Here is a 21,312-nt window from a genome sequence, read left to right on the forward strand (position 1 = left end):
AGTGGACAGACTGAGGGAAAGGGATGGCTATATCTCTTTATCTATCTATCCATCCACTTTACACAACAAAGGAGATTATGTTTTAGAGTAAGAAATCTCTGAAGACGGACTTTTTCATTATCTGTGTAACCTTGAGTAGGCACGTGGCTTCTCTGAGCAAACTCATCTGTAAAATACCTATATTTCAGAAAACTGTTATAAACCACAAGTGAAGAAACATGCAAAGTATCTATTCTAGTACCTGTTACAGCTCAATCTCACAATGTTTACCCTCCACCTTTAGAGTAGGAAGATTCAGGGAATAAAAGCTTTGGGCTGGAAATTCTAAATAACAGTAAGCCAGAAACCTCTCTCTAACCTCAGTTATTCAAGGGGATAATAAAACCTGCTCTGCCAACCTTGTTTAGTTCATATGAGAGAGGATAGTCAGCAAAGAGTCTGGGAAAACTGAAAACTGCTGAGTAGTTATTCAATGCTGTTATTATTATTATTTGGAAAAGGAAATGGCAACCCACTCCAGTATTCTTGCCTGGAAAATCCCATGGACAGAGGAGCCTGGTGAGCTACAGTCCATGGAGTCGCAAAGAGTTGGACATGACTTGAGCGACTAACACTTTTATTATTATTACTAATTTTTTTGGAGTATAATTTGCCTTATAATTTTTTGTTAATTTCTGCTGTAAAGCAATGGAACAGGATAGAAAGTCCAGAGATAAACCATTGCACCTATGATTATTATTAACATTATAAAACACTTTCAAGTTTCTCAGGCCCCTGGGGGGGAAGTGCCTCTTGTTATTCTTGGATTTTCAGTGAAATCATTTTGAGGGTAAGATTACAAAAGGAATGAGGTTAATTTAGCACGAATGTAAAGCTAGTCATTTTTCTGGCCACATTTTTAGCAACAAGAGAAACTAGGGCCCTCACCTGTCTGGCAAACAAAGGAGTCTATTCTGTACTCACTCCGTATCAGATTATTCATGGAACGCCTTTGACTGTAAACGGGAGGTCTGGGACAAATCCCCGTGTAGGTCTGCCGGAGAACAAACTTCAAGAAGCTAAATCCTTTAAAAATTGTCAAACTTGGCTCCCTCTGATTACACTGGAGGATATGCAAACGAGGACAGTGTCTTCTTGCCAAGTGAAATAATCAAGCAGAACACTACGTGGTCATGTTGGAAGTGACAGAAAACAAATTCAGGCCCATTGTAAGTCTTACTGACTACACGCTTCCTTTCCCACACGGCTCTCTGCACTTGGCCAGAAGGGGAGTCACCGTCTGGCTCAAAAAACTTCATATAAAAACATTCCACAGAACAACTAACCTTACTCATGGAAAATTAGAAAACTAACATTTGCCCAACTTCTTTCTAATGTCCTAGCATTTTTATTCCTCATTTTAACCCTGCACTTTGGATTATCTTGTTTTCTATTTTTTAAGTCTTTCTTGAACTTGTTACACTATTGCTTCTGTTTAATGTTTTGGCTTCTTGGCAGAGAGGCATGTGGGATCTTAGCTCCCTGACCAGGGGTTGAACCTGAATCCCTCACGTGGGAAGGCAAAGTCCTAACCACTGGACCAACAGGGAAGTCCAGGTTATCTTGATTTCACATACAGGGAAACTGAGGCTGAGAAAGGATAAATTTGCCAAAGCTTGAACTGTGGTGTTGGAGAAGACTCTTGAGAGTCCCTTGGACTGCAAGATCAAACCAGTCAATCCTAAAGGAAATCAACCCTGAATATTCATTGGAAGGACTGATGCTGTAGATGAAGCTCCAATACTTTGGCCACCTGATGCAAAGAGCTGACTCATTAAAAAAGACCCTGATACTGGAAAAGATTGAAGGCAGGAGGAGAAGGGGTCAACAGAGGACAAGATGGTTGGATGGCATCACCAACTCAATGGACATGAGTTTGAACAAGCTCTGGGAGATGATGAAGGACAGGGAGGCCTGGTGTGCTACAGTCCATGGGGTCGCAAAGAGCTGGACACCACTGAGCTACTGAACAACAACAAAGGAAGTGGTGGAGTCAGGGTTGGAATGTAAGTCTGTCTGTCTTCAATGCCTCTGTGCTTTTTAAATTACATGACTAATAAAAATTAAAACACTATATGGAATTGTTTTTCATCATTCTTGTTAAGATTCCAAGATTCCTTCTAAGGATAGACTAATATCTAGTGGGAGTTATACTATTAAAAAGAATCACATAAGAACAATGGACATTATTCTTACTATTCATTTTAAAGGGTAATAGACACCTCGGAGGCACTGCAAAGAAAATTGGCTGAAAATTAGAATGGGGAAGATTTTTAAAACTTTGGAATAACTGTTTAAAAGTTAAATGCACATATTAGTTACATCAAGTTAAATACTTGGGATTTTTGAAACCAACAATTTAGCCTGGACCACATGATTAATTTTCTTTTAAAAATCAACAATTTGGTATCACAGTTCACATCTGACATTCCTATTTTATTTTTACAATGATATTCAATACTTTGATTAGTAATTAAATATAATGGAGAAAATACTTCTTTCTTCTCTTGGGGCTTACAGCAAGGTAAACACGATTTCTCATTCAAGAGGTACTTTTATGAAGTGAAACATCATCTGGGATATTACTTTGAGTTAAAAAAAGAAAGTACTCAGATCTTAAATCTGGCAAAGGTGGGAAGAAGTCTTACAGAACCTTAGAATTCAAAGGAAATTAAACAAGTTGAATTACGATCTTGTCTGAAAAAATTTAAAAAACCATAGAAAACAAACAGAGGCGCCACCATTTATTATTTGAAAACTACAAAATAAGTGGGCCTGTGGCAGATGGGGGCCTGCATTGGTGATACTTAAGCATGTACCTGGAAACTGAAGCAGGAAAGGTGGCAAATAGGCCTTCAGTTGGCACACTGGGCCCAGTCACTTACTCTCTCGACTTAATGATAGAAATACTAAGGAGATGATCTATTGCCTTATGTATTCTCAAATGAATTCTTTAAAAGACTCTGAATAGCCCATATACAGTGATTAACATTTTTCTCCTTGGAAAATGTTTTAACCACATTAAGTTAGGGGCAGTAACTCATTTGTGAGTACTTGAGAAAAAACCTTAGTAACTGGAATCCACAGAAGTTCACTAAAAGTTTCTTGAAATCTTGGGGCCTACATTTTCTACAAAAGGAAAGAGTTGGGCTAATCTTTTAAATTAAAAATTTTTTCTTAAAAATCATGGTAATAAAAAACATGTAAGAAAATTTACCATCCTAACCATTTGGAAGTGTACATTTCGATAGTATAAAGTATATTCATACTATTGTACAGATCTCCAGAATTTTTTCATTTTGAAAAACTGAAACTCTGTACTCATTGAACAACAATTCTCCATCTCCCCCTCCCCCCAGACCTTGGCAACCATTATTCTACCTTTTGTTTCTAGGAACTAGACTACTTTAGATATCTCATGTAAGTGGACTCATATGGTATTTGTCTTTCGGTTGGCTTGTTTTACTCGGAATAATGTCCTCAAGGTTTATCCATGTTGTTGCATGTGACAAGACTTTCTTCTTTCTCAAGGCTGAACCATGCTCCATTGTATGTAAGTACCACATTAAAATATATTTTTTTTAACCCATTCATCTACTGGTTGGCATTGACTTGCTTTCTGCTTTTGATATATTGTGAATAGTGCTGCGATGAACATGGGTGTGTAAATATCTTTTTGAGATCTTGCTTTCAGTTCTTTTGGATGTATACTCAAAGTAGGATTGCTGGATCATATGGTTATTCTATTTTTAACTTTCTGAGGAATATCCATATGCTTTCTAGAGTCGCTACTACAATATTTTGCCTTTCTATCTACAGTGTAAAATGGCCCTAATTTCTCCACATCTTTGCTAATATTTGCTATATTCTATTTTTTGATAGTGGCCATCTTAATGGATATGAGGTGAAATATCATTGTAGTTTTGATTTGCATTTCTTTAATTATTTTAATTATTAAGTAGAATGGGAAAGAATGGAGATCTCTTCAAGAAAATTAGAGATACCAAGGGAACATTTCATGCAAAGATGGGCTCAATAAAGGACAGAAATGGTATGGACCTAACAGAAGCAGAGGATATTAAGAAGAGCTGGCAAGAATACACAGAAGAACTGTACAAAAAAGATCTTCACGACCAAGATAATCATGATGGTGTGATCACTGACCTAGAGCCAGACATCCTGGAATGTGAAGTCAGGTGGGCCTTAGAAAGCATCACTACGAACAAAGCTAGTGGAAGTGATGGAATTCTAGTTGAGCTATTTCAAATCCTGAAAGATGATGCTGTGAAAGTGCTGCACTCAATATGCCAGCAAATTTGGAAAACTCAGCAGTGGCCACGGGATTGGAAAAGGTCAGTTTTCATTCCAATCCCAAAGAAAGGCAATGCCAAAGAATGCTCAAACTACCACACAATTACACTGATCTCACACGCTAGTAAAGGGATGCTCAAAATTCTCCAAGCCAGGCTTCAGCAATACGTGAACCATGAACTTCCAGATGTTCAAGCTGGTTTTAGAAAAGTCAGAGTAACCAGAGATCAAATTGCCAACATCTGTTGGATCATCAGAAAAGCAAGAGAGTTCCAAAACAACATCTGTTTCTGCTTTATTGACTATGCCAAAGCCTTTGACTGTGTGGATCACAATAAACTGTGGAAAATTCTGAAAGAGATGGGAATACCAGACCACCTCACCTGCCTCTTGAGAAACCTATATGCAGGTCAGGAAGCAACAGTTAGAACTGGACATGGAACAACAGACTGGTTCCAAATAGGAAAAGGAGTATGTCAAGGCTGTATATTGTCACCCTGCTTATTTAACTTATATGCAGAGTACATCATGAGAAACGCTGGGCTGGAAGAAACACAAGCTGGAATCAAGATTGCTAGGAGAAATATCAATAACCTCAGATATGCAGATGACACCACCCTTATGGCAGAAAGTGAAGAGGAACTAAAAAGTCTCTTGATGAAAGTGAAAGTGGAGAGTGAAAAAGTTGGCTTAAAGCTCAACATTCAGAAAACAAAGATCATGGCATCCGGTCCCACCACTTCATGGGAAATAGATGGGGAAACAGTGGAAACAGTGTCAGACTTTATTTTTGGGGGCTCCAAAATCACTGCAGATGGTGAGTGCAGCCATGAAATTAAAAGACGCTTACTCCTTGGAAGGAAAGTTATGACCAACCTAGATAGCATATTCAAAAGCAGAGACATTACTTTGCCAACAAAGGTCTGTCTAGTCAAGGCTATGGTTTTTCTAGTGGTCATGTATGGATGTGAGAGTTGGACTGTGAAGAAAGCTGAGTGCCAAATAATTGATGCTTTTGAACTGTGGTGTTGGAGAAGACTCTTGAGAGTCCCTTGGACTGCAAGGAGATCCAACCAGTCCATTCTAAAGGAGATCAGTCCTGGGTGTTCATTGGAAGGACTGATGCTGAAGCTGAAACTCGAATACTTTGGCCACCTCATGCAAAGAGTTGACTCATTGGAAAAGACTCTGATGCTGGGAGGGATTGTGGGCAGGAGGAGGGGATGACAGAGAATGGATGGCTGGATGGCATCACTGACTCGATGGACATGAGTTTGAGTAAACTCTGGGAGTTGGTGATGGACAGGGAGGCCTGGCGTGCTGCGATTCATGGGGTCGCAAATAGTCGGACACGAATGAGCGATTGATCTGATCTGATCTGATCTGATCTGATGCTCTTTGGATCAAAGGGGGAAAAAAGCAAATGAAGGATGCAATAAAAGTCTTAAAATTTCAATAAGAGATGACACCAGATGTTCAAAACTAGTTCTGGTACACATACTTGTTCCTTACTAGCTTTTTATTTTCCCCCAATTTAAAGTAGTGGTTCACATTTAAGAAAAAAATGATGAAGAAAAAAAGATTCCAAAATCCAATAGGTTCTATAACATTGAATGTCTTTCATCTTTGATAGGATTATTTTGGAGTGATAGGACAAACATGTCTAAACTTTAGCAGAACATTTGATCAAGTGATTCATGATATCCTTATGGACAAAAGATGGAGGACTAGACAATAATATCAATAGACGGATTTGTTCTTCATCACATGGCTATACTCTAATAGTGTCAATCAGCAAACAACATCAAATTATAGAAGGCTATCCTTGAGAGGACCTGCCTGTTCAATACTGTCATCAACTACTTGATGATGACATGTTTATCAAACTTGAAATGGCCTGAATCTAAGAAAGATAATTAGTTGACTACAGAAATAAAATTTTAAAGGATGACACACAACAGGTTAGAATAATGACCCTCAAACCCACAGTGGAAATTTTATAATATGATAACTTGGAGTTAGGTTAAAGCCCTGCTTAGAGAAGTCCATGATTCAACAGATCTACTAAATAATTTTTGATATAACCAAACTAAAAACAAACAAACAAAAGAAGATTCATACATTTTAGTGAAGACTTGAAGGCTCAGTTGGATCCAGCAACAGCATGATGAAATTTCTGAAAAAAATTTTCATAGCTGGCACGGATAGCAATGAGACAGCCTTCATTGGCAGTACTGAGTCATCAAGAATCATGGTCCTCTTCTGGTCTGTTCTGGTTTAAAGATGTCAAAAATTGTTTCAACTCTAAGAGTCATGTTTTTTAAGAAGGATTCTGGAGGAGCAAGAAACACTCAGAGAGGAGGATCAGTAAGGAAAGGTGGGAGGAGCTATATGCTCTTTGGATCAAAGGAGAAAAAAAACTGAATGAAGGATGCAATAAAAGTCTCAAAATTTCAATAAAAGATGACACCAGATGTTAAAAACCAGTTCTAGTATACACACTTGTTCCTTACTAGCTTTTTATTTCCCCCCAATTTAAAGTAGTGGCTCACATTTAAGGAAAAAAAAAACAAAAATCAGGAGATTTCACATACAAGTTTTAGCTTCTGGCATACAAAGGCAAATTTGAACAGGGGGAACCAGCACATAACTTTGGTTAGAGAGATAACCTTGTCTCTGCAGGTCTCTGGCATGTTCAAGCAGAGGTTGTTTGATTTCTATCTTCCTTTAAGATGCTCTGGTTTTATAAACGGAGTCGATGTACCTTACTGAGGCTCCCACTGAACTTGGACTCTCTTACGAAGCACCTGATTTAGAGCCAGTGATAAATACTTCCCCTAAGTGTCCCCAGCTCACCGGATCTAGTCTTAGTCATTTTCCATGCAGCTCTATGCTGAGGCTGATCTCTATGCCCAGGATTAATGGGACTCTGGCTTCCAGTTAGGTCCAGCTCTTGGGAGGCACTAGCATGATAAAAAGAACCCCAGGGCAAGAAGAGAGAGTACGGTTGGTGTGTTTATTCCTCTGGCTCCCTTCCTGCTGGGTTGCAGAGGCTTGCCTGCCTGCCTCTACCAAAGGCCACAGCACACGCTGGACAGCCCTCTCTTCTGCCTCGGCTGTACTCTATGGGGAGGGGTAATCCACTCTCCAGGCCTAGAATGGTATTGCTTCACTCCTGTTAGCCCCAGGTCCTGCACCTTATTGGTTTACCCTAATCCTGCCACACCTTTAAAAACCATATCTTTATAAAATTCTCCTTAGTCTATTTGCTTGTGCTTTTTGTTTCCTGCCAGAATCTTGACTGATGCAAAGCCAGTAACAACAATTGCCATGGTGTTACAGCAGAGTTCTGTCACTCAAAGTTCAAAATGACAAGGAGCACTTCCTATCGGCATGGGGGCGGGCCCAAAGAGTTAAGGGCCTCCAAAGCTTATTGCTAGAGTAGCTGACACACTAGGTGAGTGACTCAATATATACTGGAGACAATAAAATTAAAAAAAAAAAATCCTTTTAGAGAAAATTATTTTATGTTGACACGTTTGTGAAACATGACTCAGTTATAAGTTTTTGGTAACGATTGTTCTTTACTTTGCTGAAAATAGACAAAGACTGGAGACCAAAGTACATCTTGAAAATCCCTGGAGCACAAAAATAACTCTTCCGGAAAACTTCAAACTATACAAAACAGTGCTCTATTCCTTCCTCTGCTCCCCCTCCCCAACATCCAATCCACAGTAATGTTCAATTTTGGTTTGAAGAAATGGCTGAAAGACAAATTGCCTTACAACAGGTCTTCTATGAAATATGGGAGAAGGCTGCTGACAGAGTGAGTTAAAAACTGCAGTGTTCGCAATCTGGAAAACATCTGCCTTGCCCCAAACTGTAAACTACCACGTTGGAGAAAATGGTTTGTGACAAAGCAGAACCCAGGGTGGGTGTTTGTAAGGTGATGGGACAAGTCAGGGCTATTCAGGCACAGAATTGGGCAACGTGCCCTTTGGCAAACCGGTGCAAGCCAAGGACTTAAAAGGAAATACAAAAGCAACAGGCCAGGTATGAAAACTCCATATGGAGCCAAATGGCTCACTACTTTTCTTATCAATGGGTACTCTTCGGTGAAGCTGGTTTAAGAGTAAAAACAATACCACTGTTTGGAAGCTCTGGTTCTTTGGTGGATGAAGAAACCTTTATTTAGCAGTGATTCAAACACACTGGCCTGGATAGTAGAAGAATCAAGACTCATCTAGGTGGAAATAAAGGGCTGTTGCTGTTACTGTTGTTAAGTTGCTTCAGTTGTGTCCAACTCCGTGTGACCCCACAGACGGCTGCCCACCAGGCTTCCCCGTCCCTGAGATTCTCCAGGCAAGAATACTGGAGTGGGTTGCCATTTCCTTCTCCAAATAAAGGGCTAAGGTTTGAACATGAAAACATGAATGTAATCAAGGTTCTGCCTCCTCACTACAATTCAAAAAAAGAAACAAATAGGGGATCTTAATTAGTTGGGAAGACAGAAAATATGGACAAAGGGAAATGGTCAGATCAATGCAAAAGGAGCTCCCAGAGAAATAGACATTTTTCACAGTTTCCCTCTCAGAGCTGCATAAAACAGCAATGATAAGGGCTACAGTGAAACTGTGAGTTGGGAGGTGTGCCTAGGTGCCAGTTGGAAAGAACATAGGCAAATGTTTCTTTTTCGACTTCTTTTCCACCCAGTCCACAGTATTTGGCTTGGAAGGTGGCCACAGGGACTAGAGGTGAAAACGTAGCAAATGAAGGTTTGCAGGCAGAATCTCAGGGAAGATGGCCAACTCTGAGGACTGGGAACCCAGGGCTGCCAGGAAGGGAGGAGACTTAGGACTAAACGGGAAAAGGGCAAACGATGTGAGGCCTGGGTGGAGCTGTCAGGGGAACTAGTCCCTAAGAACACCCTGAACACCCTGGTCTCAGAGTAGATGTCTTATGGCTGGGGGCTCCATTCCTGCATCTGCGCAGCTTCAAGTAAGAAAATCAAAGATGTAGAGAGGAACTTTCCTGGTAACTTGGTGGATAAGAATCTACCTGCCAATGCAGGGGATAAGGGTTAGATCCCTAGTCCGGGAAGATTTCACATGCCATAGAGCAACTAAGATCGTGTGCCACAACTACGGAAGCCCGTATATCTAGAGCCTGTGCTCAGCAACAAGAGAAGCCAGCGCAATGAGAAGCCCGTCCCACGATTAGAGAGTAGCCCCCAGCTCACCGCAATTAGAGAAAAGCCCACACATTAACAAAGATCCAGCATGGACAAAAATAAATAAATAAACAAACAAAGATTAAGAAAAAAGATGACCTAGAGAGCTCATAAGGATCAAAGGGAAAAGGGAAATGATAAAGGAATGTTTATTCTTCTGAATAAGATAGAATTTGTTCTTTAAGTAGCTGTAGTGTGGCGGACACAGGCTGGACCTTGAATCCTGTGGACCCAATCTTATTTTTAGTAAAAACAACATTGTCTCAGCTTTTCCATCAGTAAAATGGAGGTGATAGCTTTAGCCTGTGGTTATTATGAGGGTTAACTCCACACATTTTATTAAGCATCAGCTAAGTCATAGGCCAGATGCTATTGTAAAGAACTTCACACAGTGTTCAACCAATAGCAAATATTAGCACACACAGAAAAGCACGTTACAGCACACAGGAACACGGGGAACGATAGTGTTTAAAGTGATTTGTATTTCCCCCCTCTGATTCTTCTACTAGATTGTAAGCTACAGGAGGGCACAGCTTGTTCATAAAATCTAAAGCATAGTAGAAGTTCAACATATATACATTGGTTTCAGTAAGTGAATGAATAAATAATAACTGTTCTAATTGCTGGATATCTGGGATAGGAAAGAAAAGACAGGGAAGATGAGAGCTCAAGTCTGGCGCAAACTTCTTTTGTTCTTTCCTCTTCTCCAGGCGCTGCCTGGGCTCATGCACACAGCCCTAGCTAAGCCAATTCCCAGAATTCACAGCAGACATATTTGGTTGTGTTTAATTTTATGTTCTGTCTTAGAGTAAAAGTTCACAGATAAAATGATCTGGGGCACACTGTTCTCAAATGCCTTTATTCTAGAAACTATAACAAATGCTCACATTCTGCATTTAATTAGGTCTATACTTCTTTCAGCCTTACTTAGTTGAAATGAAAACAAAAGATATCAGTAGGAAAATGAGAAACCCCATGGAGATTTTGAAACCTCTTTAACTTTGACTTAACTAAAGAATGCAGGAACATTCCCATGAGATTCCATCCCCTTGGAGAGGAAGGAGGAAAAGGACTCACTGCAAATACGCCCCACAAGCTTACACCTCATTATAAGATACAAAGTTATTCTCCATATCTCTATCACCAATCTATCAATCTATCTATCTATCCATCCATCTACCCACCTACCTATTTATATACACAGACACACACATACATAAATCATAGAATTTACAAGACAGGCTATAGCTTTGAATCCTGGGTCCACTTCTTATTAATCGTGTGGCCTTGGACAAGTTATTTAACTTCTCTAAGTCTCATTTTTCTCTTCCTGGGTAAAATAAAATGCAACTCATACAGTTATAGAGCTACTATACATGAGATAATGCTTTAAAAAGAAAAACCTTCACATAGTGACTCTTTGTGAGCAATCAATAAATGGTAACTGCTGTTTAATATTGTTATTCTATAGTTTAAATTATATAATTTATACAGTATATACAATATACTATATTCTATAGTCTAAATTGTGTAATTCTAATTCAGTCTCAGATTTTCCCAAACCTGGCACTACTGGCATTTTGGGCTGGATAATTCTTTGTCTAAGCTGTTCTGTGCATTCTGGGGTGTTCAGCAGAATCCCTGGCCTCTGCACGATAGAAGCTAGTAACATTCCCCCAGGCTTCCCTAGTGAAGAATTAACCAGTCCTCAGAATTCTGCAGAATGATATTCAGAAAGAAATATCTTAGGGTTTCCAACATCACTGAACTGATTAATACTATAATAATATACTGAGAAGCACTGTGATGGATTTCTTCATTAGCAAGGGAACGTGCCTGCCAAAGCAGGAGGCACAGGTTCAATCCCTGGGTCAGGAAGATCCCCTGGAGAAGGAAATAGCGACCCACTCCAGTGTTCTCGCCTGGGAAATCCCATGGACAGAGGAGCCTGGTGGTGACATACAGTCCATGGGGTCGCAAAGAGTCAGACATAATTTAGTGACTGAACAGCAACAATAAGGCTTTCCCCAACCCCACTCAGTTGTGATGACCAAAATGCCTCCAGATATTGCCAAATGTTCTCTGGAAGGCAAAACTTCCCCTGTTTGAGAACCACTGGTATAGAACAAACAGTGAGTGGCCCCAGAGACAGGAGACCTGGTTTCTATTAACTCATTTATGTTCTTGGGTAAGTCCTACCACTTCCCTAGACCTTGGCTGTCTCATATGTTAAAATAGGGCAGGAAATTCCTACTTTAGCTTTCATGATTTTTCTAAGGATGAAATGAGAAAAAAAGCAAATGCTCTAAAGAAATGTTATAAAAGTAGGATTCTGTATGATTACTTTGTTAGAGGTGGGCTATTGAGGGGCAATTACAAGAAGCCTCATCTTGGAACAACAGCTGATGCCGACCTACTCTCTTCTGTAATTCATACCCTAGGGAGCCGCTGGCCTCTCAGCAGCTGTTTATTGATCACATGTCAAGGATTCCCTGTTCCTTTAATGGATGTATTTGTGGCTTGGCCTGAAGAATCCAAAAGGAACTGTTTTCTTTCAAAATGAAATGAAAATGTTCTTTTAAAAAAAATTATTATTATAAGTGGTGAAAACTGGCTTGTCATCTGTAGATTTACCTTTCATCCAAATTTCTCTCTCACATGACTAGAATTAACCAGTCCTCAGAATTCTGCAGATTGATATTCAGAAAGAAATATCTTAGGGTTTCCAACATCACTGAACTGATTAATACTATAATAATATACTGAGAAGCACTGTGATGGATTTCTTCATTAGCAAGGGAACGTGTTTTGATGCCATATCATGTTATGGGAATCAGTGTCCTGAAATCCAGAGAGCCTATTGTCATCCCTTTATTTATTTCTGAAAGATCTTTCAGTGGGAAATAGCAGAGTGTCTGGGAAAAGAACACGAACTTCGAGTTTGGTCGGAGCTATATGCAAGTAGACAAGGGTTCAAGGTCCAGTGCTATGAGTTATCTCATTTAGACATATACCTTGGTAGGATATGTTAATAACATCTGTCCCACAGTGTGGTGATGAATTTTAGATGGAGATGAAGATGTAAAGCATGAAGCACCATGCAGGCTCATGGTAGAGAATATAGGTGGTCTTTCTCTCTCTGTCTAAGGTCTGAAAGACTGCTCAAGGCTTTCTTTCATGCCTCAGAGAGTGTTTTTGGTCTGATTGCCTAAAGAATGATGCTGAAATGAAAATCAATACTTTCTAGGTATCAGGTCTTGACTTAAACTAATTGTAATAAAGCTTGAACCCAATTATCAACAAACCTTCCAGCTCATGAGTAAATTATCTCCCTACTTCTTTTTTTATTTTTAAAAATTGTATTCCAGTATACTTGGTTTATAGTGTTGTGTTAATTTCTGCTGAGAGAAAGGGACTCAGTTAATACATGTGTCTCTTCTTTTCATTGGATACTGAACATAGTAACCTGTGCTATACAGTAGGACTTTGCTGTTTATCCAGACAATATATACTAGTTTGCATCCACTAATCCCAAACACCCAATCCTTACCTCCTATCTCCCTGTCCCCCTTGGCTACCACATATCTGTTCCCTATGTCTGTGTATTTCCCTACTTCAGATGAGGATTGCAGTTGGAAATTCTGGGCCAAAAGTCACCCACAGGACAATGGTGTTCACCCAGAGTCAAGTGAACCATGCATTTTTTTCCCTTAAAATAATTCATTTGGTTTCCTTAAGGACACAGACCAGTCTCCTAAGACAGCACAATGGAGTAGCAGGAAGATGAGTCAGACAGACTAGTGGGGTAACTCTGTTGTTGTCTGAGCCTCAGTTTCATCATGAGCAGTATGTGCTGTGCTCAGACACTCAGTCGTGTCTGATTCTTTGCGACCCTATGGACTACAGACTGCCAGGCTCCTTTGTCCATGGGGATTCTCCAGGCAAGAATACGGGAGTGGGTCGCCATGCCCTCCTCCAGGGGATCTTCCCAACCCAGGGATCGAACCCAGGTTTCCCCCATTGCAGGCGGATTCTTTACCATCTGAGCCACCAGGGAAGGGTTAATAATACCATTCTCTGTCTCAGGGAGAGGGTGAGTATAAATAAAGCCTTGGAAACCCCAAGAATGATGCTTGGCACATGGGAGGTGCTCAGTAATTGTTGCTATTATCCCTGGCTCTCTGGCAGATTTTCACACCTACCTGATGTAGGAGAAGGGATGGAGCAATTAAGTAAGTGATTATAACTCTCCTTTTCATGTTGAATATAGCATGTGGGAAAACCATAAATTTTAAGTGCTCATCATTTAAAAAATACAGAATAGTTTTCTTTGACATTTCCAATGGTGGCTCTGGAAGAGTCAATGTCATAATTTGTTCTTTATGCTGCATATGAAGGCATTTTAAAACCTAGTGTCTGGTTATCTCTCTTTCAAACTGAGCATGTTGAACCATCCCTAAAACCATTTTGCAAGGGAAGATGATATGGCATAACAGATAACATGTAAGAATGAAACTGTAGTATAATGGTTTCCCCAATTTTCATCACTGAGAATTCTTTCAATATTTTTTTTTAAATTTTATTTTATTTTTAAACTTTGCATAACTGTATTAGTTTTGCCAAATATCAAAATGAATCCGCCACAGGTATACATGTGTTCCCCATCCTGAACCCTCCTCCCTCCTCCCTCCCCATTCCATCCCTCTGGGTCGTCCCAGTACTTTCCCTAATGATCGCTGTAGTATATTTCAGCTTCCTGTTCTTTGTTTCACAGCATTTGTGCTAACTTCTACTGTATCACACACACTGCATTGCGATTGTAATATGAATCACATTTTTTCCTTTTTCAGCCTCCCTACTCCACAACAGGCTCAAACAATATTTGCTGAAAACAAGCATTTCTCTATATGTGTAGTGAGTACGTGGGTGCTCAGTCTCTTCAGTCATGTCTGACTCTTTGAGACCCCATGGACTGTAGCCTGCCAGGCTCCTCTGTCCATGGGACTCTCCAGGCAACCATACTGGAGTGGGTTGCCATGCCCTCCTCCAGGGGATCTTCTCTACTCAGGGATCAAACCCAGGTCTCCTGCATTGCAGGCAGATTCATTACTGCTGAGCTACTGGGGAAGCCCTCTATATGTGTATATTACATACTAATTACAATTAGTTCCTTTTTATATATATATTGACTACATAAAAATTACACAAGAAAATATTTATTAAACATTTACTGTCTTCCAGATATCATAGAGTTTTTCAGTTAACAACTTACTTATTCTCTTAAGAAACCTTGAATGTAAATCGTTATTATTTCCATTTTACTGGAGTGGCTTTCCTATGACATCCTGATGCTCCCCCTATGCCTGGGAAACTCAAGTGATGTTATTTATGAGAACTATAATCAGGAAGACAAATCATTAAAAAATCATCTGAAACTCCCAGTATCACCAACATTTTCATTCTCTCTCTCTTACCCTCCAAACATTTTCTAGAAAAAGAAACAAACTGATTCAGAAGTTTCATTTTCTTCCTATATTTTTGCAGTATAAAAGGATGAGGCAAAGGACACAGTTTATCCACAGGTTGCCCTGGATCCCTGAGTACTGGCTCTAGATTCATTCTCTCTTGTGGGTTTTCTCAAGGACACAGAAAAAACGGTTCTCTTTCTGCTTCCAATACACCTGTTGTGCTAAAAAAGGTACACTTGGACATGGACCATCGTGCATGACATCTCACTTCATGAATGACTGTGATAAGCTGCTTCTCCTGTACTTCCAGAGAGATGGTGCCTGTTATACCCACTAATACAACGGCAGTTTCCTGCTTGAGAATGTGCTTTGGTACCCCAAAATTTTGCTCAGACAGCAAAATTTACCTATCTTAGAAACAGAGTTAGAGATCAAATAAACATTATCAACCTTCTTTGCCCCCTTATATGATTCTCCTAAGGGAAGGGGCATAGAGCTGGGATCTTTTAAAGCAGAGGTCCCCAGTCTCTGGGATCTAATGCCTGATGCTCTGAGGAGAAGCTGATGTAATAAGAATAGAAATAAAGTGCACAATAAATGCAATGCCCTTGAATCATCCCCAAACCATCCCCTCATCGCCTGGACTGTGGAAAAACTGTCTTCCACAAAACTGGTCCCTGGTGCCAAAAAGGTTGGGGACCACTGCTTCAAAGTGACTGAAGCCATGGAAGGCAGTGAGAGTATTTACCACATGCTGGGATGTCGCACAGGTCAAACTTATAGTTTTCATCCAAGGTGAAGCACCAGGGCGCTTCCTTCTGATTCCCCGGGTTGCGGCAGTAGGAGTGTCCTCCATTCAGCTCTGGGAAGCGGAGGGCGGTGAAGGTGTGCGTGTGGGGATACTGGGAATTCCAGGGCTGGCACTGGCGCCCCGATTTGGTCACACTGACGGTGCCCCGGTAGTCCACGCCTGTGCTATTGTAGCACTTGTGATCTGAAATACATGAAAGAAGAGCCCAAAGTGTGAGAAACAGAGACAATGCCAGAGCTCCTGGCCAGCAGTTTCTGGAGGGAAGATGTGCAGTTACCCTCACGGCCAAGGCTTCCCTGCCGGTCGGGGCCACGTGGCAGTCTCCCGCATGCTGGGCTGGGACACAGAGCAGACCTCGCAGTGACACTGTTGGGAGGATTTAGAGAGGATGCTTGAGGAAGGAAACCAGTCTCCACAATTCTTTTTTATACGGAACACAGAAAAAAATCAGAACCGGGGCAGGATCCGGGGGCACAGGAGCAATCGCCTAGTGAATGGTGCAGGGACTGTTCTTTCCATTTCTGCTTGGTGACCTTAGACATGAGATAGATGGATAGGTCATGGGATAAAGAATGTAGTCCTCAGAAGATGTTCCTTAGCAGCAGCGCACTAGGGGTTTCCGACAGGAGTTTGGCCATCGCTGTGCTGATACACTGGACATCTTCAAGAAGCAGGTCCTATTAAATCTTCCTTCTGGGAGCTGATGCTTGAAACCATGGCAAAAATCAATTAAGCTGAAATAAACTGAAATCTGGAGGGGTAATGATAAGATGAGAGTAATAATAGTAATAATGATGGTATTGCTATTATATGTTAAGCATAGTTCTAAGCATTTTAGGTGCACTAACTTATTTAACTAATAAAAGAGTTAACTGCCAAAAGGAAATGAAAACATTACTGGTAAAGTGTAATATAGATGGAGGGGAAATGCACAGAAAACAGTCTTTTGTTTGTTGGCAGTGAGAGGATGGAGGCAAACTCCCATATATATATAGATAGATAGATAGGTAGTGGTATAATACAATATAACGCAATTTACCATTAATGTATTTAGAACATTCAAAATATTGTGCAACCTTAACTACTTATCTCATCCTAGAACACATACATCATCCCCAAAGGAAACCCTATTTCATTAGGCAGTCACTCCACACTCTCCCCTAGTCCCTACACCTGGCAATCTGCTTTCTATCTCCATGGAATTGTCCACTCTGGATATTGTATATAAATGAACTCATACAATGGTGTCTGACTTCTTTCTATAACAGTCTTTTTAAGGTTCAGCCATATTATAGCATGTAACAGGATTTTACTTTTTTTTTTTTTGGATAAACAATATCTCATTGTGGAAGATCCCTTGGAGGAGGGCCTGGCAAACCACTCCAGTATTCTTGCTTGGAGAATCCCACAGACAGAGGAGCCTGGCAGTCTACAGTCCATGGGGTCCCACAGAGTCAGACACGACTGAAGTGACTTAGCATACAGCATGCAATATTTTGTTATGTGGATATGCCACAATATATTCATCTACTTACCCACTGATGGACATTTGGGTTGTTTACAACTTTTAGCTATGGTGAACAGAGCTATTATGAACCTTTCTGTACAAGTTTTTTTTTTTTTGAACACCCGTTTTTAATTCTTTTGGGCATATATCCAGGAGTGGCATTACTGGGACATACAGTGATTCTATTTTTAAGTCATTAAGGAACCAGAAGCCATATTTTAAAATTATCTTCTTCATGTAACTTTCTGAAGAATGGCACTGCATCTTACCCACTGGAAGCTCAGCCCCCACATGGTATCTGGACAACTGGGAAGTAATCTGACTACCAACACAAAATTATTACTGAGGATCAAGGTCCAATTTTCCTGGGGCTGCTGGCCCCTGAGGCAGCACAGAAGGTCAGGGGCTACTACCTACTTTTATTGATGGGATCCGCCATGGGAATTCCAATCCGGATACAGTTTGCAGCTTCAGGACTCTCGGGCTGGGGGAGATCTTCACAGTTTGGCAGTTTCAGCCTCATCAGTATCATGGGATTTGATCTCGCAAAAATGTACTCTGTTTGACACAGGACATTTTCCAGGATTTCGCATTCATCGCGACACAAGTCCCGGGGCTTTGGGACCGACGAGGTTTCATCACAGTATGGGAAGGCGTAGTGGCACAGGGAAGGAATGGCGAACTGAGAACACTTATCAGATAAGTGACTGGAGGTGCCGATCATGGTGAAGGCGGCTGGAAAACAAACACAATTATTAACTCCCAGAGGCAGGGTTTATCTCCCCTGGTTATCCAGTCAACAGATATCAGATGTAAACACACATTGGAAGGAATCTGCTGTACTCAAACAGACAAGGCCAAGGGAAGGAGATTCATTTCAGATGTCTAAGCAGCTTACTTTCACTGGCTTGAAAAAAATAATTTTGACTACAAAGTTTAAAAAAACAGGATTAAGTTACATATGTACTGTTTCCTAATAAAAAGAATTAATTAGGTTAAAGTACAATATATTTTTCATTTTTACTACAAAGCAACAGAACTTTGTGTTTCTTCCGGTCCTTTTTATTAGTTTTGTGAGGCTTCTAAAACTTTTGACAGCTGCAGGGCAGAACTTGCTTTATACAGTGGCTGAGCCCAGTCATAGGATTTATTTAGTTCTGAGTCTTGCCTCTCAGTTCTTGGATGACCTTGGGTAACTGGTTTAATTTCCTTATAATTTGAAGACTTTTGATCCCATCTTCTGATCATGAGGCAACTCATTTGAAAGTTCTCAAAGAGCACAACTCAGTTGTCCAAGATATATTGTAGAATATTAGTGGTTGCTCTGCCTAATCTCTTATCCCCATACCAGCCTTTGCACATGTCTACTGACAAGGAGCTTATACTCACAAGGCAGCCTGTGAAGTCGTTGGTATACAGTTTCCCAAAGCATGTTCCTCAGAACATTAATTATGTCGAATGTTAAAAGTGTCTGAGAAACTGGGGTTCCATAGCTAAACAAGTTTGGAAAAGTGCTGGGTTAATCAAAGTTAAATGGATTTTTTTTTAAAAAGAAAAATCTGTAACACTTTCCAGTAAGCTGGTATCCATTGAAAATGTCCAAGAGAAGATTACTATAAATGGGTGACCAAATATTTATATACTTATTTCAGAACTTCCATTTATTTTTGTGAATACTTAGTAAAAAGTATGTTCAAGTGATTTTTTTATTAAGTTGAAAGGTATCTTTTATAGCTTCTCTCTACCAGTCTTGCTTCTCTGGAATTTTACGGACTTTCCTCTTGAAAGCCTGAGAGATTTAGCACCTGGCAAATACGTCTTCCTATAGTTGCTTCTTCAGGTTAAATAATTCCCCTGGCCGCCTCTTGGTTCCCTCAAATTCCTCCTGGGACATAGTTTCTGGGCCTTTGGCTATGTGTCTTGGGTCTGTTCTTGCCTCTCTTAAATCATAGGGTTGCCAGCTAAACTACAGGGCATCTGAATTCCAGGTCAACATTTGGGACATATACTGAAATATATCAGATGCAATGGGGTGTCTTATATTTTCAGCGCTAATGTTGGAAACCTTATTAGATTTTCAGAACAGCCACTTTAATGTATTTAATGCACAGGCCACCGAGACATAATAACCACACTAATGGGGGAGACACAGGCCGCTGTGACCATCCGAACAAGGTACACAGAATCGTGCACAGTGGCGGACACTACCTACCTTGTCTGTGCTAGGTAGTGCTTCAGCATTAGATTTCCATTAAAAAGATCCTTTCAATTCAGAAAAGTGAAGGGTAAATAGAGAAAGCTAGAGCAGGAATAGACCCATGATCGACTCGCCTCCTCACTCACTTCCCAGATGAAGAAAGAGATTTCCATGGAGAGTAAGATTTTCTCCAAAGTCACACTAATGGCAAATTGGGATTAGTATCCAGAATTCTAACTCCAAATTCATCCGCTTTCAGTTGACACAATGTTATTTCCAAACAGTAAGCTCTGTGAGGGCAGAGACATACCTGGCTTATTCCCCACACCATCACATCGTCCATGCCCAGCCCAGGTCCTGGTATGCCAAAAGCACTCAATAATATTTATTGAGTGTTTGAATAAAAGTGAGACTTCTCAAAGCCTCCTTTTCCTCTAAGGGCAACCTTTAATAAATTATTCTAATGTAAATTTCAGAGCAGAGATTATATCTCTGGCTTCTTTATGGCCCTGTTCCTAACCCCTATGCCTTGACTAATCCTTTGTCAAGAGAAGGGCTCAATAAAACTTCTGGGGAGAAAAACTGTTATGCAAAGAATAAATATAATTTCATTGCTACCAACCTGTGATCTGATTTTCTATTTCCCCCTGCATGTGCAAAGACTCCATGTAGACAGTGCGGTTGCCAATAAATCTTGCACAGGCAATCCCTCTGTACGGCTGACAGAATCCATCTTCTTCATACTCATCTCTGAAAACAGAGCACATAAATAAGCTGGTTCAGGACACACACGCAGTTGGCGCTGACTGCGCGATGCCCCAGACAGTCACTAGGGGGCGCAGTCGGGCACAGTATCCTAAAGACTGGGTTAAAGAATCTGGCTTCCTCCTCAGTTCCATCCATCGCTTAAAACATCTGTTGGTCACATTGGTCAAGTTTCCTTCACCTCTAGAAATATCATCCTGAAGCACAAAATCATCCTTAAATGTGGGAGAAAACACTTTTATTTTCGCAGCTGGTGGTGGGCTGGAGGATGATGTAGTTGTAAGAGTAAAGAGGAAATGAGTTGGAAATCTGGGCACATGTTCTACAGTTTTTTTTTTAAGCACAGATTATTTCTGTTTCATTTGCTACAAAGGGGTGGGCGCATCACCCCAAGACCTACTCGGACTGATATGTCAATTAGGAAGCTCCAAGGGGTGAGAAGCTGGGTGCTGCGGGAAGGAAAGCAGAGGGCAGTCCAGTTACATGGCTCCTACTTGAGACCCATCACCCCCACACTGCAGAGAGTGTCCATGGCAAACCGCAGACTGGGCAATCTCAGATCAGTCACTAAGTCCCAGGAAATCCAGAGAAAATATCAATTGTTCTTGCTTTCATAAGTTGCTAAAACAAAACAAAATCTTAAAAAAAAAAATTTGTTGCCTCAAGTTATAATAATAAAAGGGAGGGCACAGATTGTATTCTGAAGATAAAGTGAAAGTCGCTCAGTTGTGTCCGACTATTTTCGACCCCATGGACTTAGTCCATGGGATTCTCCAGGCCAGAATACTGGAGTGGGTAGCCTTTCCCTTCTCCAGGGGGTCTTCCCAACCCAGGGATCAAACCCAGGTCTCCCGCATTGCAGGCAGATTCTTTACCAGTTCAGCCACAAGGGAAGCCTAAGAATACTGGAGTAGGTACCCTATCCCTTCTCCAGCAGATCTTTCTGACCCAGGAATTGAACCAGGGTCTCCTGCATCACAGGCG

The 21,312-nt window shown here is 40.7% G+C and overlaps 1 protein-coding gene across 1 annotated transcript in view; it reads right to left on the bottom strand.

Moving 5' to 3' along the window:
- ROR1 (receptor tyrosine kinase like orphan receptor 1) overlaps positions 1 to 21,312 on the bottom strand; it is a 463,207-nt gene that overhangs the window by 20,928 nt on the left and 420,967 nt on the right. The window contains exons 5-7 of the mRNA XM_006049061.4: positions 20,186 to 20,313; positions 17,784 to 18,101; positions 15,797 to 16,042 (exon numbers count right to left, since the gene is read on the bottom strand). Of these exons, the coding sequence (XP_006049123.1) occupies positions 15,797 to 16,042; positions 17,784 to 18,101; positions 20,186 to 20,313 (692 nt within the window). The remainder of the gene's footprint in view (positions 1 to 15,796; positions 16,043 to 17,783; positions 18,102 to 20,185; positions 20,314 to 21,312) is intronic.

This window comes from Bubalus bubalis, chromosome 6, assembly GCF_019923935.1.
Source record: "Bubalus bubalis isolate 160015118507 breed Murrah chromosome 6, NDDB_SH_1, whole genome shotgun sequence".
NCBI lineage: Eukaryota > Metazoa > Chordata > Mammalia > Artiodactyla > Bovidae > Bubalus > Bubalus bubalis.